Genomic DNA, 25094 nt, shown 5'->3' with positions numbered 1-25094 from the left:
ACCAAGACATGGAAAAATGTTTAAACAAAACAAAAAAAAAATAATAAAGGATCCTGACCTGGCTCAGTAATACAGAAAAACTGAAAGTTGGTCAAACAGCTCAAACAAATGAAAAAAAAAAAAAAAAAAAAAACAAGATTCTTACAGGATGAGACTCTTATGTATGGGATTTGGTGATTTAAGATGCAAACACAAAAGCAGCTGAGTCACGTTACAGCAGCATAATAGATTTACTCCACAGTGCAGAGTTCCTGTAATGTAGTTCGTTTCTGGAAATGTGAAAATCCATGAGGAAAAGGTACAAAGTCTAAAACTGTATAATAAAACTTCACTGTTTGCAGCATATGGATTTATTTGCCCAGTACGGTGGCCAGCAGGGCCATTCTGATGTACATGCCGTTCTCCGCCTGACGGAAATACGCCGCTCTGGGGTCTGTATCCACCTCCGGACTGAGACAAGGACATAAAAGGAAATTAGGAATTATTCTGGGAAGTATGAACTAAATCCGTAAAAATAATAAAGTTTTGTGTGTCCACCTGATTTCGTTGACTCTGGGTAGAGGATGCATCACCACCATCTTCTTTTTGGCCACGGTCATGATGTGAGGAGTGAGGATGAACTGACCAAAACACTGAGCAACACAGAAAAGGTAGAGCTTATTCAGGCCTCAGTCTTCTGGCATGTGTATGGAAAGCAAAAGCTGTAACTAAAACCAAACTCACTGCTTTGTACTCCTCCTCAGATCCAAACCTCTCCTTCTGAATTCTCGTCATGTAAAGGACATCGGTCTCAGGAAGAGCCTCTTCAATACTATCAAACTCCTCCTGTGAACAAAACAAACACGTAAGGGTTTCTGAACTAGAATCCCTGCTGAGTACATCCTGGTGAATATGTGTGCCGAGTTCCCACCTGTTTGATCCCCCGCGAGGCCACGTAGTTGATGATCACTGAGGGCATGTGCAGGTTTCTGGGCGCCACGTAGCGGAGGGTGATGCGGTACTGGGTCAGCAGCTTGGCCAGCGAGTGAACTGTGCGGCCGTGTTTCAGATCCCCGACCATCGTAATCTGAGAGAAATCAGTTCCATGTTGGTTTACAGAAAGGATTTTGCTCAAGCCTGAACGCACGCTCTCTCACCGTCATGCCGTTGACCGTCCCAAGCTCCTCCCTGATGGTGAAGACGTCCAGCAGGGCCTGAGTCGGGTGTTCGCCAACGCCATCGCCCGCGTTGATCACTGGCTTACGGCAATGTCGCGATGCAGTCTGTGTGTCGCAGAAGAGTTACGATGTTAAACTAGTTCACTGTGATGCTTAAAAGCTGAAGCACGGGTGTTTTGCTGCTATTGAAGACACATCTTGAAGGGGACAAATCATAGATCTCCTAATAAAGTTATAATGGTCCCATGGTCGACACAAATCATGTTTCTGAAGTTCTCTTCATTAAATTCCTCTAAAATAAAATAATCAAAAAAGCAGTTTTATGCCCGACAGTTTCATGACAGAAGGAGCCGTTACAGAGCTGTCACATTAAAGAGCAAGTCACCCCCAAATCAGCTTATTTTTTCTGATAAACTATATAAATGTGTGTCTAATTGTGCTGCAGACACGTGTAGTCAACAGTTTTGCACTTTAGTGCATTTTAGTTAAAATTTTAATTTTCTGCCTAAAACTGTCAGTGTTGTGCCGTTGTCAGGTAAAAACTCTGCACTGCATTTGAATTTAAATCCGCCATCGCTACTGGCTAAGAGGTATCCTACAACATTAGCTGGTACCATATGATGTCACAATGTCGTTGTGAGCCTGTGTGTGTGTACTTGTTAGCAGCTCCGCTCTCTCGGTCTGCTAGGCAACAGCATTTGTTGCATTTTTCAAACAGGAAGTGGGAGTTAAGTAAAAATCTGGTAGGGGGTGACTTGCTCTTTAAGAAAACAAGCTGTTGCAGGCCACACCCACTCCTTCCCTGATTGGCTGTTATGAGGTTAGAAGTTCATCTGGGAGGGGCTTCGAGTCGAGCTGCTACCCCTGCGGTGTTGATAGGTGAGGGTGCTTTGCTGATTGTTTATAGAGGCGGTACAGACCCCCACATGGCAGCACAAAAGGTGAGTTTTATATTATATGTCCTCTTTAAGAAGTTCTGAACGCTCAGAGATGCGTTCAGATCCCAACTCTGCTAAACCTGCAAACCAAACCTCCAATACTTATGTGTTTGAAATTAAAACACATTAAAATAATTTAAAACTGACTAATGATGTGCAATTAATCTGATGCATTTATTTTTTAAGGAGGAATGTGCAGAAAAAGCAAAATTCTCCCAGATGGAAAAACCAGAGAAAAACAACAGCGTTGTGATGTTTGCAGAACAATCCTGCAGAGAGCGCTCAGGGAGATTTGTTGTTGTTTATGTAGCTTCCTTATAAACAAAGTGAGTCAATGTTTTTTCCAAAATCCAGCAAAAGTGTAGAAACCCACCTCGACAGCCCCCGGCGTTGGATGTCGCAGCACCAGGACGTCGGCGTAGCAGCTCATGGTCTGAACCGAGTCAGCCAGAGACTCTCCTTTCTGCGTGGATGACGTGGACTCGCTGAAGTGCACGACCGAACCGCCGAGACGCTGCATGGCTGCTGCGAAGGAGCTGCTGGTGCGAGTGCTGACCTCGTAGAACATGGACGCCATCACCTTGCCCTAAACAGGAAAACAGGAAAAATCAATCATTTCACCTGGACATGAATTAGCTAACCTTCATTTAAGGTCCACATGTCTGCAGTGATTTATAAACCATCAAGTTACCTTCAGGATTTCCAGACTTCGCTCCTTCTGAACCATCAAACGCAAAGTGTGAGCAACGTTGAAAAGGTGCGACATCTGAAATGGAGACGAGCAACGGTTTTTTTCTCTCCATCTCTTGTCCTGCATGAAGGTTTTACACTGTCTAGGTGTTTCATGGAGTACCTGCTCTTTGCTGAACTGTCTGACGGTCAGGATGTGCTGGCCCACCAGCGGGTGCAGCAGAGGAGATGTCTGGAAGTGCAACACTTGAGACGGGGCCGTCTGTCTGGGTTCTGACAGCGGGGAGAGCAGCCTGGATAACGGTGGAGGGTGGCTGTAGCAGTCACTGGTGCTGGGTGGTGGGAGCATGGTCACATCTGCAGAGCCGGTCACAAGGAGGGGATTACACTAACATCACTGAACACTCACAAAATTACCGTACCATTTTATTTCATGTAACGCATTTAAACAGCATGCGAGCTGACCAAAGCGCTGCACAGCCAACAATCTCAAAAGGATTACTTAAAATACTTAAAAACAGTCAACAAATAGTGATTTAAATTTTAATTAGCATAAAATAACTAAATTATGTTGGATTTTCTCTGTAAAGTAAAAATGTGTCAAAGCATCATGGGAGTTTTACAACCTGGTGGCAATCCGGGATCAGAAGAGCGGTGAACACGAGGCGGCAGCAGAAAACGGGACTCGCCAGTCGAGCGACGCGGACTTGGAGGTCGGGTTCGGATGTGTCCTTCACGAGGAGGAGTGGGACGCAGTCGCTCTGGAGACTGATGGAACAGAACACGTATAAAACTAGGTACCGTTTGAAGGGAACTTCTTTGTCTGGAGTTTTATTACCAGCGGGGTTTCTTTAACGGGTTCAGCTGCATGAACTGAAGCAGCAGACCAGGTCTTCACATCCTCGCCGTAACCAGGAGGCACCAGAACCTGCAAGGTGACACAGACGCAACAAATCTAATCAAACTTTCATGAATTAGCTTCAGAACAGAAGAACGATGGGTAAGTGAGTGACTGCTGACCTGGCTGTCGATGTACGCCACCTCTCCTCTGAGAACCACGCGGCGGACTTTTCCCTTCACCTTCAGACCCTGGAAAGGAGTCCACTTGGACTTGGTGAACTGCATGGTCTGAGGAATAACCCACTCCTGCTCCAAGTCCACCTAAAAAGCACAAACGGTTGAGCAACTGTGTATATGCGCTGTTATATCGTACGACCCACGCTTCTATACCTCCACATAGGTGTTCTCCTGAACAGGTAGGTTGAAAATCCTGCGTGGGTTGTCGTAGAGACGCCTGATGATGTCATCCAGCGTCAGACGTCCTTCGCTGACGGCAGTCAGCAGCAGCGGCAGCATCGTCTCCAGGCCGGGATAGCCAGGAGGGGGGCGCGCGGAGTTCTTCTCCTCCACAGAGTGAGGAGCTAAATAAAAAAAAGAAACCATTTATGTTCTGAATGAAGCTGAAGCTGCAGTTCCTCTGGACTGAAAACGTGCGCTCACTGACCGTGGTCCGTAGCAAAGCAGTCGATGACATCCAGGTTCTCCCAGAGCGCCTCCATGTCCTCACGAGTTCCTAACATGGGTCGAACCTGAGCTTGCCCCTCGCCAATCTCCGCTATGTTCTCCTCACACAGGAACAGGTGATGGGGAGCCACCTCACACGTGACCTGGATCCCCTTCTGCTTAGCGGCTCGGATGATCAGGATCTAACAACCACGATAACCGTTAGGGATGCTTGGTTGTGACTTAGCCGGTCAGCTGTCATGAAAGTGGTTTTTTACCTCCTCCTTCTTGGCCACGTGACATATGTGGACCGGCCGCTGGTAGAGCTGGGCCACCATCAGGATGGCAGCCACCGTCTGCTTCTCAGCATGAGCCACGATGGGCATCTGCTTCGGCCATTTCTCAAAGTGCTTTGTTGAACAGAAGCAGACAGTTTGGTTGGAGCTCTGATATCAGCTAAAGGCAGCATTATTAATCCAAATCAGACCCATGAGAGGAGATAAAACCACATCTTCCTCCACGAAACACAATTACTGACAAGATGGCACCAAATATCGGTTTCATGAAATCCGTCGCTCTAAAGAGGTTCAGACCTGCCAACTAGGGCTGGGCGACACGGCCTCAAATCTATATTGCGATATAATCTGAAGCATGAGCGGTAACGATATATATTGCGATATATTTTTTCCTCTGTTTATATGTGTCAAAATGACATTTAAATGTCCTCATGTGGCAAATATATGCCTCATGTGGCAAATATATGCCTCATGAGGCATATAGGCCTCCTCCTCCACCCACTCCATGCTTGCAGCCATTCTGTTGTCCCAATGTCAGCAGGGTGCTCATCTTAGTGACGTCATGTGTTATTGCGACACAAACACACACACACAGACACACACAGTTTACCTTCTCAGAACAGCGGCGAGTGGCAAACTGGAGGGAGGCAGGAGCAGCGGGCAGGACGAAGCAGGGAGGAGGGGGGCGGGGGTGTTTCGCTACAGGTTGGGCAAGATAAGATTTTCTCCGCTTTTCTACCATGATTGGCTTAAAACTTCTTCACCACGCCGCTGAGTCGTGTTGTCAGACATGAGTACCACACGTGCATATTTGCCACAGAACTGGACTCACGTATCCGCAGCTTCTTGCGTAGTTTAGGAGGTGAGTCGTACCAGCGAGATGCCAAATTGCGTACTGGCTACGCAAAATGCATACAGGTTGGCAGGTTTGAAGGATTTGACCTTGTTCCAGGTATTCAACATAAAGTGGAGATGAAACAAACCTCCATCCACAGAGAGACGTTGTCCATCTTGAGGGTGGAGAACGTGTCGTTCAGGTACATCTTCAGACCTGCGGTCTGGGCAGCGATGGATGGAAGGGTGGCGGCGTTGTCTGAAGCGGCACCCACATACAGCGCGTAGTCACAGCGGCAGCCCGCTTTGGCCAGCTGCAATCGCCAAACCAGCTTTGTTTAGCTAACAGACATAATCCTCCTCACTCTGAACAAGAACACAAGTGGAACTAGAAGAAAAGTGTGTTGGCGTACCTTCTGAACCTGCGCCAGAGTGCTGGCATCGATGATGGCAGGGGACGTGTTGGGCATCGCACACACCAAAGTCACGCCTCCTGCCAGAGCGGCGGCGGTCCCAGAAGAGAAATCCTCCTTATAGGTGGCGCCGGGCTCCCGCAGGTGAACGTGGACATCGATCAGACCTTTAATTTAAACACAAAAAGGGCGTGGTGGTTTTAAACGTCGAGTATGAGGTCAACACTGTGAGGAAAAACACCTGAGCGAGTCACTCACCAGGTAGACGGACGAGCGTCTGCGACGTCATGCTGTCGATGTGCGTTTTCACCGGTGGAGCGCGGCCAATCTGATGAAGGGCCTAAAAAAACATGTCGCTGCGTTTAACTCAACCCACAGCAGGTTCTGGATCGGTCCAGGCGAACACCTTTACCTGCACAAAGAGCTTGGTGCACTTGATGTCGATGATGAGGGGGACCGAGTAATCCACGGCCATCCGTCTGGTCCGATAACCTTTAGTGACGAAGGAGGACAGCCTGCGACCCCCGCTGTTCCTCATGGAGAGGTTGATGACCAGGTCGAAGTGGTTCTCCTCCAGGTAGTTCATGATGCTGCGCTGCCTCTCCTTGGTGGGAGAATCACTGTCGTCCTCCTCAAAGGGCCAATCTACTGCCGTCACCTGGAGACCGGGAAGAGCCAGAAGGGTTTACACTAGGGCTGAACGATCTATCGTTTTTGGACCGAAATCGCGATTTCAAACAGCACGATCACGTGACCGTCAAAGCTGCGGTTTTAGCGGTTTTGACTGATCCAGGATCAGTTGTGTAACTTTTTTCAGGGTATCCGCGGGTCCTTAAAAAGTCTTAAAAAGTCTTTGAATTTGCTTTTCCAAATTTAAGGCCTTAAAAATCCTTAAAAATGACAAATAATCCTTAAATACAGTTTCTAAAGGTCTTAAATTACCAAAGACCCAATAAACAACATTCCTTTATTTCTGTAAAATTTTTGTGAATTTCTAGTTCGTGTTCAGCAATTTTTGTGTGCGATGTTGGCGTAAGCGGAACCGTACACATTCAGTTAGTTGTGAAAGGGGGCTATTTTTAGATGAGCACATTAGCTGGTTAAACTAGAGGGAGCTTGCGCCATGGGGAAGCGCAAGTTTAACTGCATGGCTAATCCCACGTTCGCGACGTGGTTAGCACCGGTTCCAGGCAATAGCTGGAAATTATAGCTTCAATTTAATTTAAAAAATAGCTTAAATTTGGTCAAAGTGGCCTTGAAAAAGGTCTTAAAAAGTCTTAAATTTGGCTCCCTTACACCTGCAGATACCCTGTTTTTTTTTCATCCGGGGTTTTCCCGTGTGTTATGGCGGCGGCAAAAGCCAGCGTGGGGGAGGGGGGTGGGGTGTACCGTCCAGAGCCGAGCCCAACTCCACCGCTGTCAGAGCTGCATGTTCAGGTTGATTTCCCTGTTTTATGTTCCCACACACAGCGCTGCTAGAGCCGATAATAATGGCACCGTAGGTGAGCCCGGGTCGAGAGACTCCTCCCACATCAGCAGGTTCAGGCTGATTTCTAAAGCGTGGTTTACGCTTCATCAGCGAGAGTGCGGAGTCACACACTTAAGTTGACTTGAAAGCTCAGCTTCTCTTTTAAAAACGGTTTGAATGTTTCTGACGGCACACGTTAGCTCAAACAAGCTAAGGTGTTGGAATGTGTGCGTCTCTCACGGAGCTGACGTTTTAGTCGGGAAAAACTATCAGCCGGCTTCAGCCTGCCACCGTAATGCAGGAAAACTGTGTGCATTTAGTTATTTAATACATTTAGAAGCTGTTTCTACCTACAGATTTCCTCCATGCATTTTTGGAGTAGAACATGTGTTTATAAAGCTCCTCTCTAGATAAACATCACAAGTTGTTTCACAAACACATAAAAAAACGATAATAATGGGAGAAAATATGAATAGCTTTAACTGTTTTTATTGTATGATTAAATAGTAGATATTAATGTGAATGATGTGTTGCGCTAGATTATAATCTAGACCATCTTTAATCTGAAGGATGGCTTGGCAGGCTGGTGTTGGACCTTTGTTTGCAGAAAATCGTGAATTGAACCGAAATCTCCATTTCTGCTAGAAAAACTGCAATTCAGTCTTTTCCTGAAATCGTTCAGCCCTAGTTTACACCGCACTTCAGATTACCCTAATCATAAACGCAGATTATTTAATACAGGCACAAGAAACTATCGAGGATTTTAATTATCTTTAGATAAAAAAAAAATAAAATGTTTTCATGCCTCTAGAATTAAATAAAACCACCAGGCACTGAACGGATAAACGGAGTAGGAAGTGACGCCACCATCAGCGTCAGCTCTGAGGAAGTTTACAGCTACAAACGAAACATCAGCAAGGTAAAAACGAACCTTTTCTGTGTTTTAAAGAAGAACCAACAATGCAGTTAGAAAAGCAACACAGCAAGAACGTACCAAAGACCACCAGGCACTGTTTGTTTTATTGTCCGGGTTTGCTTCCTTCATGACTGCTGGTGGTTTGATCTCTTTTTAATGGTTTAACTGGAGGAACTGGAAAAAGTTTCTAGCCGTTACCTTGACTCCATGTTCCGTGTAGAAGTCAGCCGTTCCCATACTGGCGTAAAGGTCGTATCCCAGAGACTCCAGAGCCTGAACGGTCGGCAGCAGCTCGCTCTTGTTCTGCATGAACATAAACCAGAGGATTGACGTGGATTATCTACAACAAGAGAGTAACTTTGGTTTCAGTGGAATCCACCATCTGGGTTGCTGTACCTTATAGCTGCCGATGGAGAGCAGGATGTTCCTCTTGGGGATCTTGAAGCCGGTGGAGAGCATGGCCTTCAGGTAAGCCTCATATCTGTTCTCCCCAAAGCAGGCCACCTCTCCGGTGCTGGTCATCTCCACCCCGAGCACCACATCAGCTCCGGCCAGCCGAGAGAAGGAGAACTGGGGCACCTGTGGGGCAGGTGAAGAGTGGTCCATTATAAAAAAAAAAAAAAAAAAAAAAGTGAGGGAGCGAGTGAAAGGTGGAACAGCAGGTGAAAAAAAATCAACTTACCTTCACTCCCACAATCCCCTTCCCACTCATTAGACCCACCGACTCCACCTCCACCCCCATGATGACCCGCGTTGCCAAGGCAACAAGGTCCACTCCCAGAGTCTTGGATACAAAAGGGAAGGAGCGGGAAACTCGGACGTTGCATTCGATCACCTTCAGCTGGTCGTCCTGCAGAGAAAAACGACAAAACTCATCTTCAGGCGTTCTCGTTCACACCTGTAGCCTCTCAGCGGTTCTCACCTTGGCTATCAGCTGCAGGTTAAAGGGTCCGGTGACCTGCAGCTCCTGGCCAATGGCGTGAACTATCATCATGATGCTCTCGATGGTTTTCTGGTTGAGGTCCTGAGGCGGCGTCACCAGCGTGGCGTCACCAGAATGCACGCCGGCGTTCTCCACATGTTCAGAAATGGCAATGGCTATCACTGCGCCGTCACAGGCGACTACGTCTACGTCAATCTCCTGGTGATAAAACAAATAAATAAAAATTATTACCGATTTCTTCGTCATGAGCAGAGTAAGCCCAGGTAATCTGATGTTGGAACCCACCTTGGCCTCTTGTATGAACTTGGAAATGACCACAGGATGTTCTTTGGACACAGCCACTGCGCTACTCAGGTATTTTTCTAGGTCGCTGTCGCCATAGGCAACGTTCATCGCCGCTCCGCTGAGAACGTAGGAGGGGCGAACCAGGCAGGGATACCCCACCATCTCACAGAACTTCACAGCAGACTAAAAAAAAAAAAAAAACCGAGTTCAAACTGAACTAAAACCAGAGTAAAAATTATTCTCTGCATCCTACGAACGACGTAAACAGGTTTAATGTACGCCAGCACCTCTGTGTCAGAGAGCTCCTTCCACTGAGGCTGGCTGATGCCGATGGTGTCCAGCATTCTGGAGAACTTGAACCTGTTCTCAGCGCTGTCGATGAATTCCGGCGACGTTCCCAGGATGCGACACTGCTGGCGGTGCAGCGACATGGCGATGTTGTTAGGCAGCTGGCCTCCCATCGAGAGGATCACCCCCTCGGGGTTTTCCCTCTCGTAGATATCCATCACCACCTGGAACGAGCACAAAGACACTGTCATCCCCGGAGCGTCTCCGCTTCAAAAACACTAAAACGTACAAAAATCACCTCAAAGGAGATCTCGTCGAAGTAGAGGCGGTCGCACATGTCGTAGTCTGTGCTGACCGTCTCCGGGTTGTAGTTCACCATAATGGTCTTATAGCCCATCTGTAACGGAAGCGACATCACTATGGATCCACTTTGGTGATTTTACAGGACTAAAGGATGCTTTCATCTCCTGCTACCTTCCTGAGCTCCGTGATGCAGCCGACGGCGCACCAGTCGAACTCCACGCTGCTGCCGATCCGGTACACGCCCGAGCCGATCACCATGACGTGCTGCTCGTCGAAGCTCAGGTCGTTCTCGGTGCCGTGGTAAGTCAGGTAGAGGTAGTTGGTGTGGGCGGGCCACTCGGCCGCCACGGTGTCAATCTGCTTCACAACAGGCAGGATGGACCAATCATGACGCAGCTTCCTGACCACCAACTCGGTGCTGGGAAAAGACAAGAGTTTGTTTCTAGATCCGATGCAGGAGTGAATGAGTTTTCGGTTCAGCATCACACACACCTCTGCACAGCCAGAGCGATCTGCTTGTCTGAGAAGCCCAGCTGCTTGGCCTTACGCATCACCTCAGGAGGCATGGCGGTCTCGTCCTGGACCGACAAGCTTCATGAGGATTTGTAAAATACGTCAACGTCAACGTGCCTAATAAGCGCTACCTGGTTGTAGGTCTCCAGCAGCCGCTCGTGGTCCGTGATGTTTTTCATCTTATGCAGGAACCAGCGGTCGATCTTTGTGAGCTCGTACAGCTGATCCACGGTGTAGCCGGCTCTGAACGCAGACGCCAACACAAAGATGCGCTTATCGGTGGGAGTCTGCAGCTCCTGTGGAGCGGCGGGATGGGGAAAAGACGGATTTATTTTTCTACTCTTTGAAGAAATAAAAGAAAACGGAGCAGACACAAACCTTTTCAGAAACGGGTTTGATGGTGTGGTCAAAGCCAACACAGTTCTCGTCCACCATCCTCAGAGCTTTCTGAAAGGCCTCCTCAAAGCTCCGACCGATGGCCATCACCTCTCCTGTTACACAAAACGTCGGATAAAAACATAAACCTCGTGAAACAAGACAGTTTCTTAAGTGTAAGTTAAGGCTGGGCGATATGGACCAAAACTTATATCTTGATATCTTTTAGCTGAATTCCGATATACAATACATGTCTCGATATTTTTCCTCCTGTAAAATATTTACAAGTTAACTCACTTCAAGCCATCTAGAGAAATTATAAACATAAACCAGTAGATTAAATGCATAAAAATGTGTTGATTCTTGTCAAACTTTAACCTTAGTGCCTATTCTCTACCAGTCTGAGCTTTAGAAACACTGGTTCAGCCACACACACACACACACACACACACACACACACACACACACACACACACACACACACACACACACACACACGGAGTTGAGAGCTAGAGGTGTAACAAATGGCCCACAGGCACTTTTAAATTATATATTTATAATTAATATAAAACTATTTAAATTTCATCTAGAGGTGGCCATATCGTTTATTTCTTGTCCAGAGAAAATAAATCTATCATGTTAAACTAAATGCATGACGATGTAATTGCATCTACTGAAGGTCACACGGGTCATGCACCGTGGAGTTATTAGTCAGAGCAAACATGGCTGGAGTCTAACAGTGTTGGCTCATATCAGCGATTCTACTGTAATGACTCAGAGTCTCTGGTTGCTCTTTCATGAGTATTCTACTGTCGCCGTAACCCACGCCTTACAAACTCTTAACTTTTTCAACAGAATCACTCGTAACGGAGTATTTACTAGCATAGCAAACCAGAGCGGAAAAAACCGGAACAACATTTCTCACCCGTTGAGCTCACCTTCAAAATAAAACGCTAACCCTATTGTTTACTATCCAAACCCTTACAATAGGTTTGAGATCATTTGAGGTCCTCGCCTCTGTCAGTGCGCCCCAGGGCAGCTGTGGCTACATCGTAGCTCATTACCATCAGTGTATGAATGTGAGTGTGAATGGATGAATGATACACTGTAGTGTAAAGAGCTCTGGAGTCCTTACTCTGAGAGGCGCTATACAAGTGCGGGTCATTTATCATTTTATCATTTGGCCACTCCGGCTAACCGTTGATGTTTCCTCATTACACAGGGGAGGGGAGGGAGGGGTTTGGCTCGTCTCTCTGGCTCCGCACACGCAGGATGAAAAAACAGAACTCCGTTGGCGTTAAACATCCCCAAATAATTAAAAACCAGAACGCTAAAGGCAAAGTTTAGAGCAGCACATTTACCCAGAGGCTCTCAGATTGAGCAAACTTGTGAAAATACAAGTAATAACCGCTTAGAGATGGAGCAACATGTCGCTAGCATAGCGGCTAATAGCTAGCATAGCAGTTTGACCAGTTATATCGATATAAAATCATCTCATTTAAAAATTATACTGATATTTTAAAAATAGCGATATATGGCCCAGCCCTAGTATAAATACTTTGTTTTCTCTTACCGACGCTCTTCATGGAGCTGCCGATCTTGGTGGAAACTCTGAGGAACTTGCTGAGATCCCAGCGAGGAACCTTCACCACACAGTAATCCAAACTGGGCTCGAAGTTTGCCGTTGTTGAGTTGGTGACAGAATTTCTAAAGAATAAATGGGAAAACGGTGAATTTTACTAATAACAATCATCACTAAGGTGAAGAAGGTATCCAACTAAAAGCAAAAAGAGGATTTTGAGAGACGTACTTGAGTTGAGGCAGCGGGATCCCCAGACCCAGTTTAGCTGCGACGTAAGCCAGAGGATAGCCGGTAGCTTTGCTGGCCAGCGCAGAGCTCCGCGACAGACGGGCGTTCACCTCGATGATGTAATACTGCAAAAACGTGAAGAAAAGTGTGTTCAGGAAGTAGAAAACTGATTTACTCAGGACTGTTTTTCATCTCGGGTCTTCGTACCTGATCAGACTCGGGGTTCAGAGCGTACTGGATGTTACACTCCCCCACGATGCCCAGGTGTCGGATCACTTTAATGGCCGTGTTCCTCAGCATGTTGTACTCATAGTCGTTTAGCGTCTGACTCGGCGCCACCACGATGGACTCCCCCGTGTGGATGCCCAGAGGGTCGATATTCTCCATGTTGCAAACCTAAAAGACAACACACACCTGAGTAACAGACGAGTCTGGGGTGATGAATCACTCGTTTGCTTTTGTCTTACGGTGACACAGTTGTCATAGGCATCCCGGACCACCTCGTACTCAATCTCCTTCCAGCCTTTGAGGGATTTGTCCACCAGGACCTGAGAGGTGTGCGCGAATGCCGAAGTTACCAGCGAGATGAGCTCTTCTCGGTTGTTGGCGAAGCCGGAGCCGAGCCCACCGAGAGCAAACGCTGACCGAACCAGGACAGGGTAGCCCAGACGCTCAGCAGCTGCTACGGCCTACAGAGGAGAATAAAGACGGGTCAAAACCCAGATGACCGGTGGTGCTAGCGGAGGGCTCATCTATTTACCTGCTCCACTGACAGCGCCGCTTCACTTGGAGCAACGTGTTCGTTGATTTCCTCCATTTTCTCCACAAAGATCTTCCTGTCTTCAGTCATCTCAATGGACGAAACCGGCGTTCCCAGAACTTTTACTCCGTACTTCTCCAGGACGCCCATCTTGGTCAGCTCCACTCCACAATTCAGAGCAGTCTGACCCCCGAAGGTGAGCAGAACGCCGTCCGGACGCTCGTTCTTTATCACCTGTTGCAACAAACGCGCAGATTTTCCTCCACAATGGGTTTTAAAATGTTTGTCATTTAGTAAAACTAGGGCTGCTCGATTATGGCAAAAATAATAATCACGATTATTGTGACTGAAATTGAGATCTCGATTACCGTATTTTCCGGACTATAAGCCGCTACTTTTTTCCCACGCTTTGAACCATGCGGCTTATAATGAGGTGTGGCTTTACTGAAGATTTACTGACATCGCCACAGAAAAGGTATGTGACGAAGCTCTTCTGAGGCTGTTCAACTCAGTGAAGAAGAGGACTTTAATGGATTTAGTGCGCAGGAGGAAGATGAGAGCAAATGCCTTTTTCTGGTAGGCCAGTAGGGCTGCACGATATTAGGAAAACCTGCGATATTCGATAACAGTGCTTAATATTGCGATATCGATATTACTCACGATAAATGAACAAATACTAAAGTATGCAGTGTTGATGTCGTCTGGCGTGTGACGTCTGCTCTGGGTTCAAAGCAAACAAAAACTAATGCATGAATGCCATTACAACATTACATTTTTATTGCAAAAATATGCAGCTGCACCTGCTACTGTATAGACCCTTTTACTGTTTGTAAACAATATGACGTCAGCGAGAATGTGCGCACAGCTTGGCAACAGAGAATGGCGTTGTGTCAGGCTTTATCAAGCTACGCTGCGGGGTTATCACCGGCAAATCTTGAATGTTATATTAGTAAACTCACTTTAACGAATGGCAAAAGACTCCCGGATCCCTGTGGCATTACGGAATGGGTGGAAGATGTAGGTGCATGGCCAGATATCCAGTGGCCCGATATATATACGTTTTTAGTGGAGAGGCCCAGTAAGTACACACCTGAGAAGCTACGTGCATACAAATCATTAGATACATACAACTATGTTGTCTGTGGCCACATACAGAAAGTAAAATATCACGACATAGACTCTGAGTTTTGCGTCTTGAAGGCAGAAGTCCTTCCTAGCCAAAGGCAAGGACACAAGACTGCTATGTACGAGGCTTGGGTCATAGTAAACAAACCAGAGAACTACGTACCTGCATGGCAGGGTGAGTATAGCATAGGTTTCTTTTTTTAGCGTGCTCAGAGTACAATCGTGTTAATTTTAGAGAAATACAGTTTATACTAATATGCAGTGGGAAAATACAGATGAATTAGAATCAAATGTTAATTTCATTTGCAAACCAGCAAACGCAACTTACTTTATTTAATAGAACACACGTTAACCACCTTTCTGGTGTAATCTTAGTACATAATTACCTTACCTGATATAAAATGGGCGCTACAAACTCGAGCATTTCGGATCGTGTTTTCAGTCCAGTTTTCATCAACCCTTTTGATGGCCTGCAGCCACAGACGCCTCCGATTTTGTTGAAATGGATGTGCTCCCTTCGGAATTCTGTAAAGTTTCAGTCCACTGCTTGAAGAGAAGCGATTCTGGCATCCATACACGCAACAACCCGACATTTTTATGTGCTCAGAACTTCAAAACAAAGGGTTTAAAACGCTGTTTTAGTATCGAGTGTGAATGAGGAAGCCTTCACTCTCGTCGCCAGGCTGCGCGCGCAACTTTTGATGACGTAGGTAGTAAAAGGGTCTATTAGCAGCAAAACAACAAAATGCATGCATGCAGTTTCTCAGTGACTTTAAAACATCACCTCCACCATAAAACTTTTTCTGATGCTCCAAATACAGAAAAACATCCCTTACCAGGGTTCTTGAATAAATAAAAAAATCAGAAAATAAGTTTAAATGTTAAATAATAGTTAACATCACTTAAATGCAACAGCAAATTATCTCATTGCTTCTGAACAATTTCTCCACTTATGTGGTTATGATATAAGGCTGTTGCTGTAACTGGGAAGTGAACTGTGCTGGGCCAAACTTGGAGAATATTAAGATTTTCTGAGGGAAAGAGAAAAACAATTGTCTACCTTTCAGAAGAGGAACTGGCAAAAACCTACATGGAAAATACGTGAAAACGTTTGTTTTTAATAGGGTTGTCACGGTAACCGGTATAGCGGTAAACCCCGGTAAAAAAGTTGACAATAAAAATAACCGTCCAGTTTTTAAAAAACTATATTATCTCGGTGGCTTTACCGTGGCCGCGGTTTCGGCGCGGTGACCCTTACCAGCCACCGTCGCTTCAGCTGAAGTTCCCGCGGCGCGCACACGCACTTTTTAGTTTGCAACGGCACCAAAACTTTGAAGCTGAAATAATGGCCGAAGGAGGAGACGGCAGCGCCCAGGACATCCATCAGCCCTCAAAGAAGACTAAATCGGAAGTATGGGCATATTTTGGATTTCTGAAAATGCTGAGGGACAGTTAATAGAAGAAGGCTATCCCATTTGCAGAACGTGCAGGAAACAAGTGTCTGCAAAAGGCAGCAACACTTCGAATCTAATGGCACATCTGCGTGACCATCACCCACGTCTCTACAGCCAGTGCAAGGTAAGTTAACATTAGCATTTTAGCTTAAATGCATGACGTGAGGACTTTTGGTTGAGGGAGAATGCAACGAGTCACTATATACTGCAGCCGCAGCGTCCTCTGCCAGCATTTAAACCGTGTCACGGACACCCTGTTGCTGGATGAAGCATCTTATTTGTTGATGATGAAGAGAAATATACAATTAGTTCCTTGTCATTGATTTGTTTACTTATTCAATGCCATTTATACTTGAACATTTGGATTTGATTACATAGTGTAGTAGTTATTTTAGTAATTTGTTTAAAGTGGCTATTTATTTTAAATACATATTTTTTTAAGGTTGACTTGTACAGCGCTCAAGTCAAGTGTGGACTGGAGTTTTAGATTTTCATTTTGATAATGAAGAAAACAAGTATATGAGAAAACAAGTGGTGTTTCTTTGATTTGTTTACATATTGTTTATGTTTTGAATGTTTGGATTTGTATAATTTAAACCTGCACTGACTACTGTAACATGTTCCAGAAAAATAAGCTATTTGTTCCTTTACTTGTGAAAAGTTGCACTTTTGCTAAGGCTTTGTGTTATTTTAGGTTTAATAAACACTGTTAAACCTTTTCAGAACTATTTCAGTTTGTGTAGAACAGGACTATCAATGCTTTCTGAACATATGCAACACCGTTTAAAAAATACCGCGATAATACCGAAAACCGTGATAATTTTGGTCACAATAACCTTGAGGTTAAATTTTCATACCGTGACAACCCTAGTTTTTAACCCCAAATTGAACAAGTTTACCTAGATCTTAAAAAGCAGCTCAGATGATGAAACTGCAACTATGATTCTGATAACAAGCTAACAAATTGAACTAGCTCCTCTAAGATAACCGGCTAGCAGAGCTTCTGACTGACAGTTTATGTGCAGCAGCAAATCAACTATCCTGATTAACAAGGTTATAAATGAAAAATCACTTTGATGTGTGGGGGAACTTTTCCAGGCCCTCTTTAGCAGGGTGGGACTGGGAGGAGAGTGCTGTAGCCTTTTAGCTGGAAGCTAACCGGAGCCTGGGGCTAACATCACCACCCGGTGGAACACTAGCGACATGAAGGTGGGTTGGTTCACCGGCACGTGTCGGAGTCAGCCCGGTTATTATCAGCTGCTTAACCACACCGAGCGGGCTCACATTCACGTTTGAAAGCAGCGCTGATTCCAGAAACCTCAGCACAAAGTGCGTTCGTTGCTCTGAGCCAGCATGACAAACAAGGGAACGGCGCCGCTAACTCAGTTCGAGTGTTGCGTTCCACCCATCCTGGGTCTATGTAGGGGGCGGGCGTATTACGTGAACGGACCCATCTGATTGGCCGCATATCAGAAGGACTACATTTGATTGGTCAAATAATACTTCAACGTAAAAAACAGAGCTGGTTTACAAAAAGCTGATGTACGACACGGATGGAAATGTTTGAACCAAACATTTATCGCCGTTTTTGACGTGCTTTTCGATGGGCCTATCACACGTCCTGTTATCCCGATGACGATAATTTTCCGATATATTGTGCAGCCCTATAGGCCAGTGTGTTTTATTTACTAACCAGGCATGTTTTGTGTGCAGTTTTTATTTTCTAATCATCCAGGGCTTATTAATGCTGTGTCAGCGCTGTTCTTTTCTTCTAAACATGCAAATTACCAGTAATAACGTGTCAGTTCTATTTTTATTTCATAACCATCCAGAAATATGAAGGCTATCAGTGCTGTTTTCTTTTCTAAACTTGCAGGCATGTTCACCCGTGTTTAAAATTCGTTTTGTTGATTTAAAACAACGAAAAACCTCCGTGTAGCGTCTTTCTGTCTAATTATCTTATGTGATGGCCGTACATGCGCTGTGCGCCGGAGACCTGCATGTGGCTGCTGCGCCGCGGCTTGTATTTGAGTGCGGCGTGTGTGTGTAGAAAACCTTTTTTTTTTGTTGGTGCGGCTTATATAGAGGTGCGCTCTATAGTCTGGAAATTATGGTATTTAAGACGATTTTTCAATTAATGTTGATTTTATTTGTTTTTATTCAGTCATAAAACTGCTCAGGGCACAATCAGGACAAAAATAAGAAACAAGATGATCACTAAAATAACTCCTGTTTCCCAGTATAAAAAGACCAATATACTTATAGCTCATAGTTTATGACCCAAGGGCTATAGACCTTGGTTTAACTTAAGTCTAACCAGTACAGACCCAAACACCAATATCTTGCAAATACTGACAGCAAGAATTATACAGCGGCATTTACAACAAATAAACGCAACTAAATTGATGTTCACAAAATGTTGCATAGCATTTATCGAGTCGTGTCAAGGTGCTGTAGGAGAGTGCACTAGCACCGTGTCCTCAGAGAGATTAGTTATTATTTATCAGCGTGAGGAACTTATTTCTAACTTATTTATAAACTATTTATTTACAGGTCCATCAGTTAATGTAATAATTGTCCCAACCACAGCTGCACCCCCACCCCCAACCCGGTCTCACAGCAATCGGGCAAGCTGCACGTGTTTAGCGCGCCGCACGCACACATTTAGCTGTTTTTAGCGGCTCAGGAGCCCGCTGGTGCGGTGTGTGTGTCACTCACTCTTGGGCCATTCCCATCTGTACCGGGTCGGCCCGGGCCGGGTAGCCCCAGTCGGCCCCAGCCTGGCCCGGTTGATTCCACACATCCTTGTCTTAAGCCCATGTGGGCTGATTCTACCCACCAATCAGAGGCTTGCTCTAATGGAAGGTGTGAATTTGCTGTCAGCAGTGGGTGTGTTGGCCCTGGTCGGCCTGAAGCAGACCCCCTCGAGAAGAGGGCTGAGAATGAGCCTTGGTTGGCCCGGAAAAATACCAGGCCACCCAGATATGTAAACAACCTACGCTACCCGGCCCGGGCCGACCCGGTACAGATGGGAATGGCCCATCTGGTTACTCCAACAGGGAGCCGGCTCTGAGAGACGATTGTTTAGAGACTGACACATCACTACATCATTCCCTTTACTAATGTCCAGAAGAACGGTCCGGAGCGCAGGCGGAGTGCTTAGCTAACCTGCAGGAAATGTCAATGACAGTTATCCAGAAAGTAGCTAAGGGTTACCAGAAATGTTTCTGAGGTGTTCGCTAGGTACTTTTAAGATTTAAAAAGTCAAGAAGGGGGTCTGAAAAGCTGTTAGAAATAGCGTCAAAGTCGCTAAGCTGGCAACACTGTGGGAGGAGCGCTTCATTTGCAACTCAGGGCAGCGCAAGTGGGAGGAGCAAAAAATCGGCTTGTTTTGTTTTTATAATCGTTCAAAACTCAGATCGTAATTGGGATTAAAATTCGATTAATTGAGCAGCCCTAAGTAAAACGCTTAAATAAAATCACTCACCTGAGCGACATATTCTGCTGTTATTGGCAGGAAGTAGACTTTGTCCGCGAGACCTTTGGAGGTCTGGACCGTGGCGATGTTGGGGTTGATCAACACTGTCTGGATATTCTCCTCCTTCAGAGCTTTAATGGCCTGAAAACAAAGAAGTGAGTTTAAATTTATTTCACAAACATGAACATCTTCAGTCTTAAATGTTGAAACTATTTACAGAAAAACCAGAGGAAACAAATTCCAAGTCGAAGCTAAAAATTTGGGCCCAGAGCTTCAAACTCCATTTTTTCAGTGTTTAAAAACAAACCTGGGAACCAGAGTAGTCAAACTCTCCAGCTTGGCCGATGGAGAGTCCACCAGAACCCAGGATGAGGACTTTCTTGGGTCTGATGACCTCCCCTGGCTTTGGAGATCCCGGGTAGGTGAGGTGGTCCATCAAACGCTGCTTTACTAAAACGAAAACATAAATTGATTAATCTATATAAATGTAGCACAGGGTCCTTTTAAGTCTATAGTTGGTTTATTGTTGCTGTGAGAAAGCCATACAAGGAAAGATTTAATTACCAGACTTCGCAGCGCTGCAGTCTTTGTGGTCTCTCACTGCGTCGAGGAAAACATCAAACAAGCTGACCAAATCTGTGGGTCCGGCCTTGTGCTCCGGGTGGAACTGAACGCTGAAGGATCAGCATCAAACCACTTGTTTTTGATCCAGATACGGCCCTTCTAGCAAACACAAAATGTCCCAAAGGCTTTTACCTGAAAAGGGGTTTGGTGTTGTGTACGATGCCCTCGCTGGTGTGATCGTTGGCGTTGGTGAACAACACGTCCCAGTCGAGTGGGAGGGTGTCGGGGTCGACGGCGAAGCCGTGGTTCTGGCTGGTGATGAAGCAGCGAGCTGTTCCGTTGTGGATGCATGGCTGGTTGTGACCTCGGTTACCGTACCTGAGAAACACCAAAAATGTATGAACAAACAAACACACATGTGGATTAGCATAAGACTGTTTTATTTAAATAACTCTTAAAGTTGGGTTTGTTTAAAGGTTGATTTCTAACTGTATGGCTTGTTTAAAAAACAACCCTAATCTGAAGCCTCTATCCTACACATGTAGATCAACATAAAACGTGACCCCCTACAGAGTATTACTCAACTCCCACTTCCTGTTTGAAAAATGCAACAAATGCTGTTGCCTAGCAGACCGAGAGGGCGGAGTCGCTAACAAATAGACCCACACACACACAACGACAATGTGACATCATATGGTACCAGCTAATGTTCTAGGGTACCTCTTAGCCAATAGCGATGGCAGATTTAAATTCAAATGCAGTGCAGAGTTTTTACCCGGCAACGGCACAACACTGACAGTTTTAAATACAGGGTTTATTTAGTTGTCTGAAAATGTAACACGTTTAAAAAAAATACCGCGATAATACCGAAAACCATGATAATTTTGGTCACAGGTCAAATTTCACACCGTGACAACCCTAGGAAGAATCAGGAAATTTATCGGCTAAGATATAAACAACATTCCTGCCGGCCAGTGGGAATTCTTGTCGTCCACGCTAACCTTCACACAGAACCCGATAAAGCTATCTTCAGTGGACTCGGCTGTGAGATTTGGGCCAGATGTGTTTCTGTGCAGACGTGTTTATCTGAGCCGGTCTGTGTCCAAATCTCCAGCACTCATCCTGGAGATATCAGACTGCTGAGGACAGCAAAAAGCTGCTTTCACAGCCCAGACGTGTGAAATCAGGCGTTTCTAAAAAGGTGCAGAAGAGACTTTTGTCTCCTCCTACACGACCCGATTGGGCTACATTATATTCTGTTACTCACTTCATCTTGTACGTTTTCGCTCCTATCACCAGTGACAGCAGCTGATGTCCTAGGCAGATCCCAAAAACAGGTTTCGGTTGATCGACACAGACCACCTTCCTCACGTTGCTGATGGTGGCCTGGCAGAACTGGGGATCTCCGGGACCATTACTGATGAACAACCCATCAAAGTCTGGAGGAAACAAAATCAGGATAAAAGTTGTCTCTAGGGGCTAAAACATAGCTGGGAATTGTAGCCAATTATTTTCCTGTTCTATAATCTATCCAACATTTAGGTCATAAAGTAAAAAGTCCAGCATGTCTTCCATCGTCCAAATAATCCCTGGAAATGAGGGTGTGCATTACCGTTGCTGTCTAACGGATGGTCCCATGGTACAACCGTAACGCAGGCTCCTCGTTCAGCAAAGCAGCGGATCTGATTATACTTAATGCCGCAGTCGACCACCGTGATCCGTAAACTACCAGCAGGGTTGAAAATCTTTGGCTCCTGCAGAGAAACAAAGGAGAAAAAACTGGAACGTTATGGAAAAGCTCATCTAAATCCAATCTAAAGCCTTTATGAATGTTAAGTTCAGGTGCAACACTTGGTAGCTCAGATTATTTTTGTATTCATCTGAATAAAACACCTTCATGGACACCTCCTGGACCAGGTTCCTCTGATCCGGGTTATCAAAAGGAATGCTGTCCTCGGAGGTCCCATCTACAACCAGCTTCCCCAACATGGTGCCCTTCTCCCGGATCTTTTTGGTTAAACAGCGAGTGTCCACACCTGTAGAAGAGGAAAACCACAAGAAATGCTTGAAACCCGTCTTATTTACACAACAAATAATAAACTACTCACGTAGAAATATTTCTGCACAGATCTTGTGCAACTGCACAAAGCTAATCTGACCTTGTATTCCTGGAATGCCTTGCTCTTTGAGCCACTGGTCCAGTGACCTGACTGAACTCCAGTGACTGGGATTCTCTGATAGCTCTCCGATAATCAGAGCTGAGGCGTGGATCTTAGACGACTCAAACCACTGAACGGGACAACAGGAAGAGAACTCATCAGTATGTGGTGTCATAGTGAAGCTGTGGGTTTAAAAACGCCAGACACCCACTTTGCTGAGTCCAAAGTCTCCCTCTTCATCCTTAGGTACTCCATAGTTCCCAACCAGAGGGTAGGTGAGAGTCAGCAGCTGGCCGTGATAAGACGGATCAGTGAGAGCCTCTGGGTATCCCACCATGCCAGTCTGGAACACTAGACACACAAAACATTCCTCAAGAAAATACACAAAACAACTGAAACCATCACATCCATGGAGGCTGAGGGAGCCTCAGAGCACCTCCAGAGCTGAATATTTAAAACTTTCTTTAAAAAAAACGTTGATGCCAGATTTATTCATTCTGCGCTTTTATTCTGACATTAACTCAGCACGAAACAATAACACTGGGGCCATAATTAGAAGATAAACACTTTTTTTTTACTCCTTTGGGACATTTACACAGTCCTATTGTACGTTACCTCTCCAAACACTTTATATTACACTACGGATGACCTGCTGAGGAGGGGTACACTCCAATACGCATTTAGCCAAATGCTTAATTAAAACTTTGAAAGAAATTACTAATTATTATTTTTTCATGCATATTCACTTTGTCCTGACGCTTCCTTACTTAATATCTTATAAACACAAGGTAAATGTTGCTCGTCAGGTCCATCAGCCTTTAGGAGCTGACAGGAGACAACCTGAGCTTTGCACACGTCCCCAGAGACACTTTCACCACAGTTGACCCTCTGATGGATAAAGGGAGTAAAGTTAGCTAAACAAATGCGCCACAAGTAAAAACGTGTGCGCTACCGGGATGTAAATACATGCAAACACATTTTAAAACAAGAATAAACAAAGCGAGACATTTATGAAGATAAAAAAAGGACGTACCAACTTCTCCCGACACCGACACAGGGGAACCAAAAAGTCGGCCGCTAAACCTCTCTCCGTCCTGCAGAACCAAAGTTGCCGTTGTTGCCATGTTTGTTTCTCTGCTTGCTGATGCTAGCTATCGATCTCCTTTAGCAGCTTCACACAGATGGTTACTTCAGGTCTCCACGTGAACCTTCGCCACACAATGAATGGATGCAGCTAAGAGTCGGGGAAAACGGATAAAAATTAGATTTTATTTGTTAAAATAACCCAAAGAAATGTCGTATTGTTTCCTGCGTAAAAGCAAATTAGAGCAAAAAGTAAAAATAGGGCCTAATTTGAGATTTTGGCGGCTAAATTGACACAGGAGGCCAGAAAAATGTTCCACACGCCCCGCCAGCAGCGTGGAAGTCGGCCCGCGGTACTGACCTGAATGTTTGACGCACCAATGAAGTACACTTCCGGTGAGACTTTTCAAAACAAATTTAAGGTTAGAATAAAATTGAAGAACATTAAAAAAACTTTAGGAAACTTTGACATCAAATAATGAACGAAGCAAAAACAATGAAACACAACAAAAAAAAATTAAACTTTGAACGTAAATATTTTGAACTATAACATAAGTAGTACACCATACATTGTCAAATACAAAATCACAGATGAACTCACATAACTAAATTAAAATAGATATAACTTTGACATTTTTCAGCAACATGTTACCTAAAATTAACCACTATATAAAAAATGGGTTGATTATTGTGGGTCGAACGTGTTAAAATGTTGATATCTCCAATTTTTTTATTACAATGGGAAATATAGTCAAATAAGTTTAAAATATCCATATACAATAAATGTTTGTTGTTTTATACGGTGGTTTCATTATATGTCTTTAAACTGTGGATGTAGTTTTGACTTTAAAAGTGGTGGGGACACAACCGGCATGAGGACCAGGGGGTGGGTGGGTGGGGGGTCTTTACAGTAAGTATACAAAAAATGCAATATATAATTAAAATCAGACTTCAACACAAGGGGTTGTAGCATAATATTATTTTTGAATGGTAAAAATTGCAGGTAATTGCAGGTATAATTGACTTTGTAAAAGTGTGGGGGACACGTTCCCCCTGTGCCCCCAAAACTACATCCATGCCATAAATTCATTAATACTGTTTTTTATATTGTGCTTCACTCAGGAGTGCTTACCTTCTGTTGCTTGGTAATAGATTTATTGATCTCAATGCCTGGTTAAATGAATAAAGTTCATGTGCTCTGCAACATTCTCTGATATTTAGAAAAGTCCTTGATTTTGAGCAAGGATGAAAATTATGTAGAATCTGAAAACCGCATTGTCATTTTTTTTAAATTGTATACGCCCTGTCCGGCAGTAAAGAATTGTTCTTCTGATTGCTTAAAACAAGCCTTGCATATCTTTTCTGGTGAAATTTTATTTTGAAGGTAAAAATTTACGTTTCCGGTACCACTTCATACCATGTGACCGGTTTTTAACATTCGGGTTGAGTGGTGACGTTTCAAACATTTCCCCAAAAGTTTGTGTTGTGTTCATACGGGTTCTATTGGTTTACTGAATTGCTTCGAGCATTGCTCGTTAAAGAGCAAGTCACCCCCTAGCAGAGTTTTACTCCTCTTGTTCAAGCAACTCAAAGAAGTCCAGACGCTTTTCTTTCAAAGCTCATTAGACTACAATGACATGGATGACAGAGAACCTTCACAGACATCTTACTCCTCTTCCACTTCCTGTTTGAAAAATGCTGCAAATGCTGTTGGCTAGCAGACTGAGAGGGTGGAGCCA

At 44.9% G+C, this 25094-nt stretch overlaps 1 protein-coding gene across 1 annotated transcript; it reads right to left on the bottom strand.

Annotated features, from left to right (window-relative positions):
• Nucleotides 1–217: 217 nt before the first annotated feature.
• Nucleotides 218–23565, bottom strand: cad (carbamoyl-phosphate synthetase 2, aspartate transcarbamylase, and dihydroorotase). The gene is made up of 44 exons (XM_015947751.3): nucleotides 23306–23565; nucleotides 22484–22623; nucleotides 22273–22402; nucleotides 22007–22149; nucleotides 21726–21867; nucleotides 21381–21552; nucleotides 20306–20491; nucleotides 20114–20223; nucleotides 19857–19999; nucleotides 19559–19690; nucleotides 13493–13726; nucleotides 13200–13421; nucleotides 12940–13128; nucleotides 12733–12857; nucleotides 12496–12629; nucleotides 10926–11038; nucleotides 10679–10843; nucleotides 10527–10612; nucleotides 10206–10452; nucleotides 10030–10128; nucleotides 9731–9955; nucleotides 9444–9626; nucleotides 9138–9356; nucleotides 8898–9065; nucleotides 8612–8794; nucleotides 8414–8518; nucleotides 6244–6489; nucleotides 6090–6171; nucleotides 5832–5998; nucleotides 5568–5732; nucleotides 4567–4698; nucleotides 4290–4491; nucleotides 4016–4206; nucleotides 3806–3946; nucleotides 3624–3713; nucleotides 3412–3553; nucleotides 2949–3142; nucleotides 2787–2861; nucleotides 2469–2681; nucleotides 1137–1262; nucleotides 911–1066; nucleotides 724–825; nucleotides 538–632; nucleotides 218–450 (listed from the first exon to the last, which is right to left on the bottom strand). Exons 1-44 carry the CDS (start codon nucleotides 23394–23396, stop codon nucleotides 351–353), a joined length of 6705 nt encoding a protein of 2234 aa, XP_015803237.3. The 5' UTR covers nucleotides 23397–23565; the 3' UTR covers nucleotides 218–350.
• Nucleotides 23566–25094: the final 1529 nt, after the last annotated feature.

Source organism: Nothobranchius furzeri, chromosome 2, assembly GCF_043380555.1.
Source record: "Nothobranchius furzeri strain GRZ-AD chromosome 2, NfurGRZ-RIMD1, whole genome shotgun sequence".
Lineage (NCBI taxonomy): Eukaryota > Metazoa > Chordata > Actinopteri > Cyprinodontiformes > Nothobranchiidae > Nothobranchius > Nothobranchius furzeri.
Note: the sequence above shows the minus strand (reverse complement) of the source record. Positions and strands in the feature narration are given on the sequence as shown.

Bases quoted from the DNA above. Each gene is read 5' to 3' on its own strand.
- cad (XM_015947751.3), bottom strand. From the start codon at position 23,396: ATGGCAACAACGGCAACTTTGGTTCTGCAGGACGGAGAGAGGTTTAGC. The intron at 1,067-1,136 runs GTGAGAGAGCGT...GATTTCTCTCAG, and splicing joins GGACGGTCAACGGCATGACG to ATTACGATGGTCGGGGATCT. The intron at 633-723 runs GTGAGTTTGGTT...TGTGTTGCTCAG, and splicing joins CTGAGGAGGAGTACAAAGCA to TGTTTTGGTCAGTTCATCCT.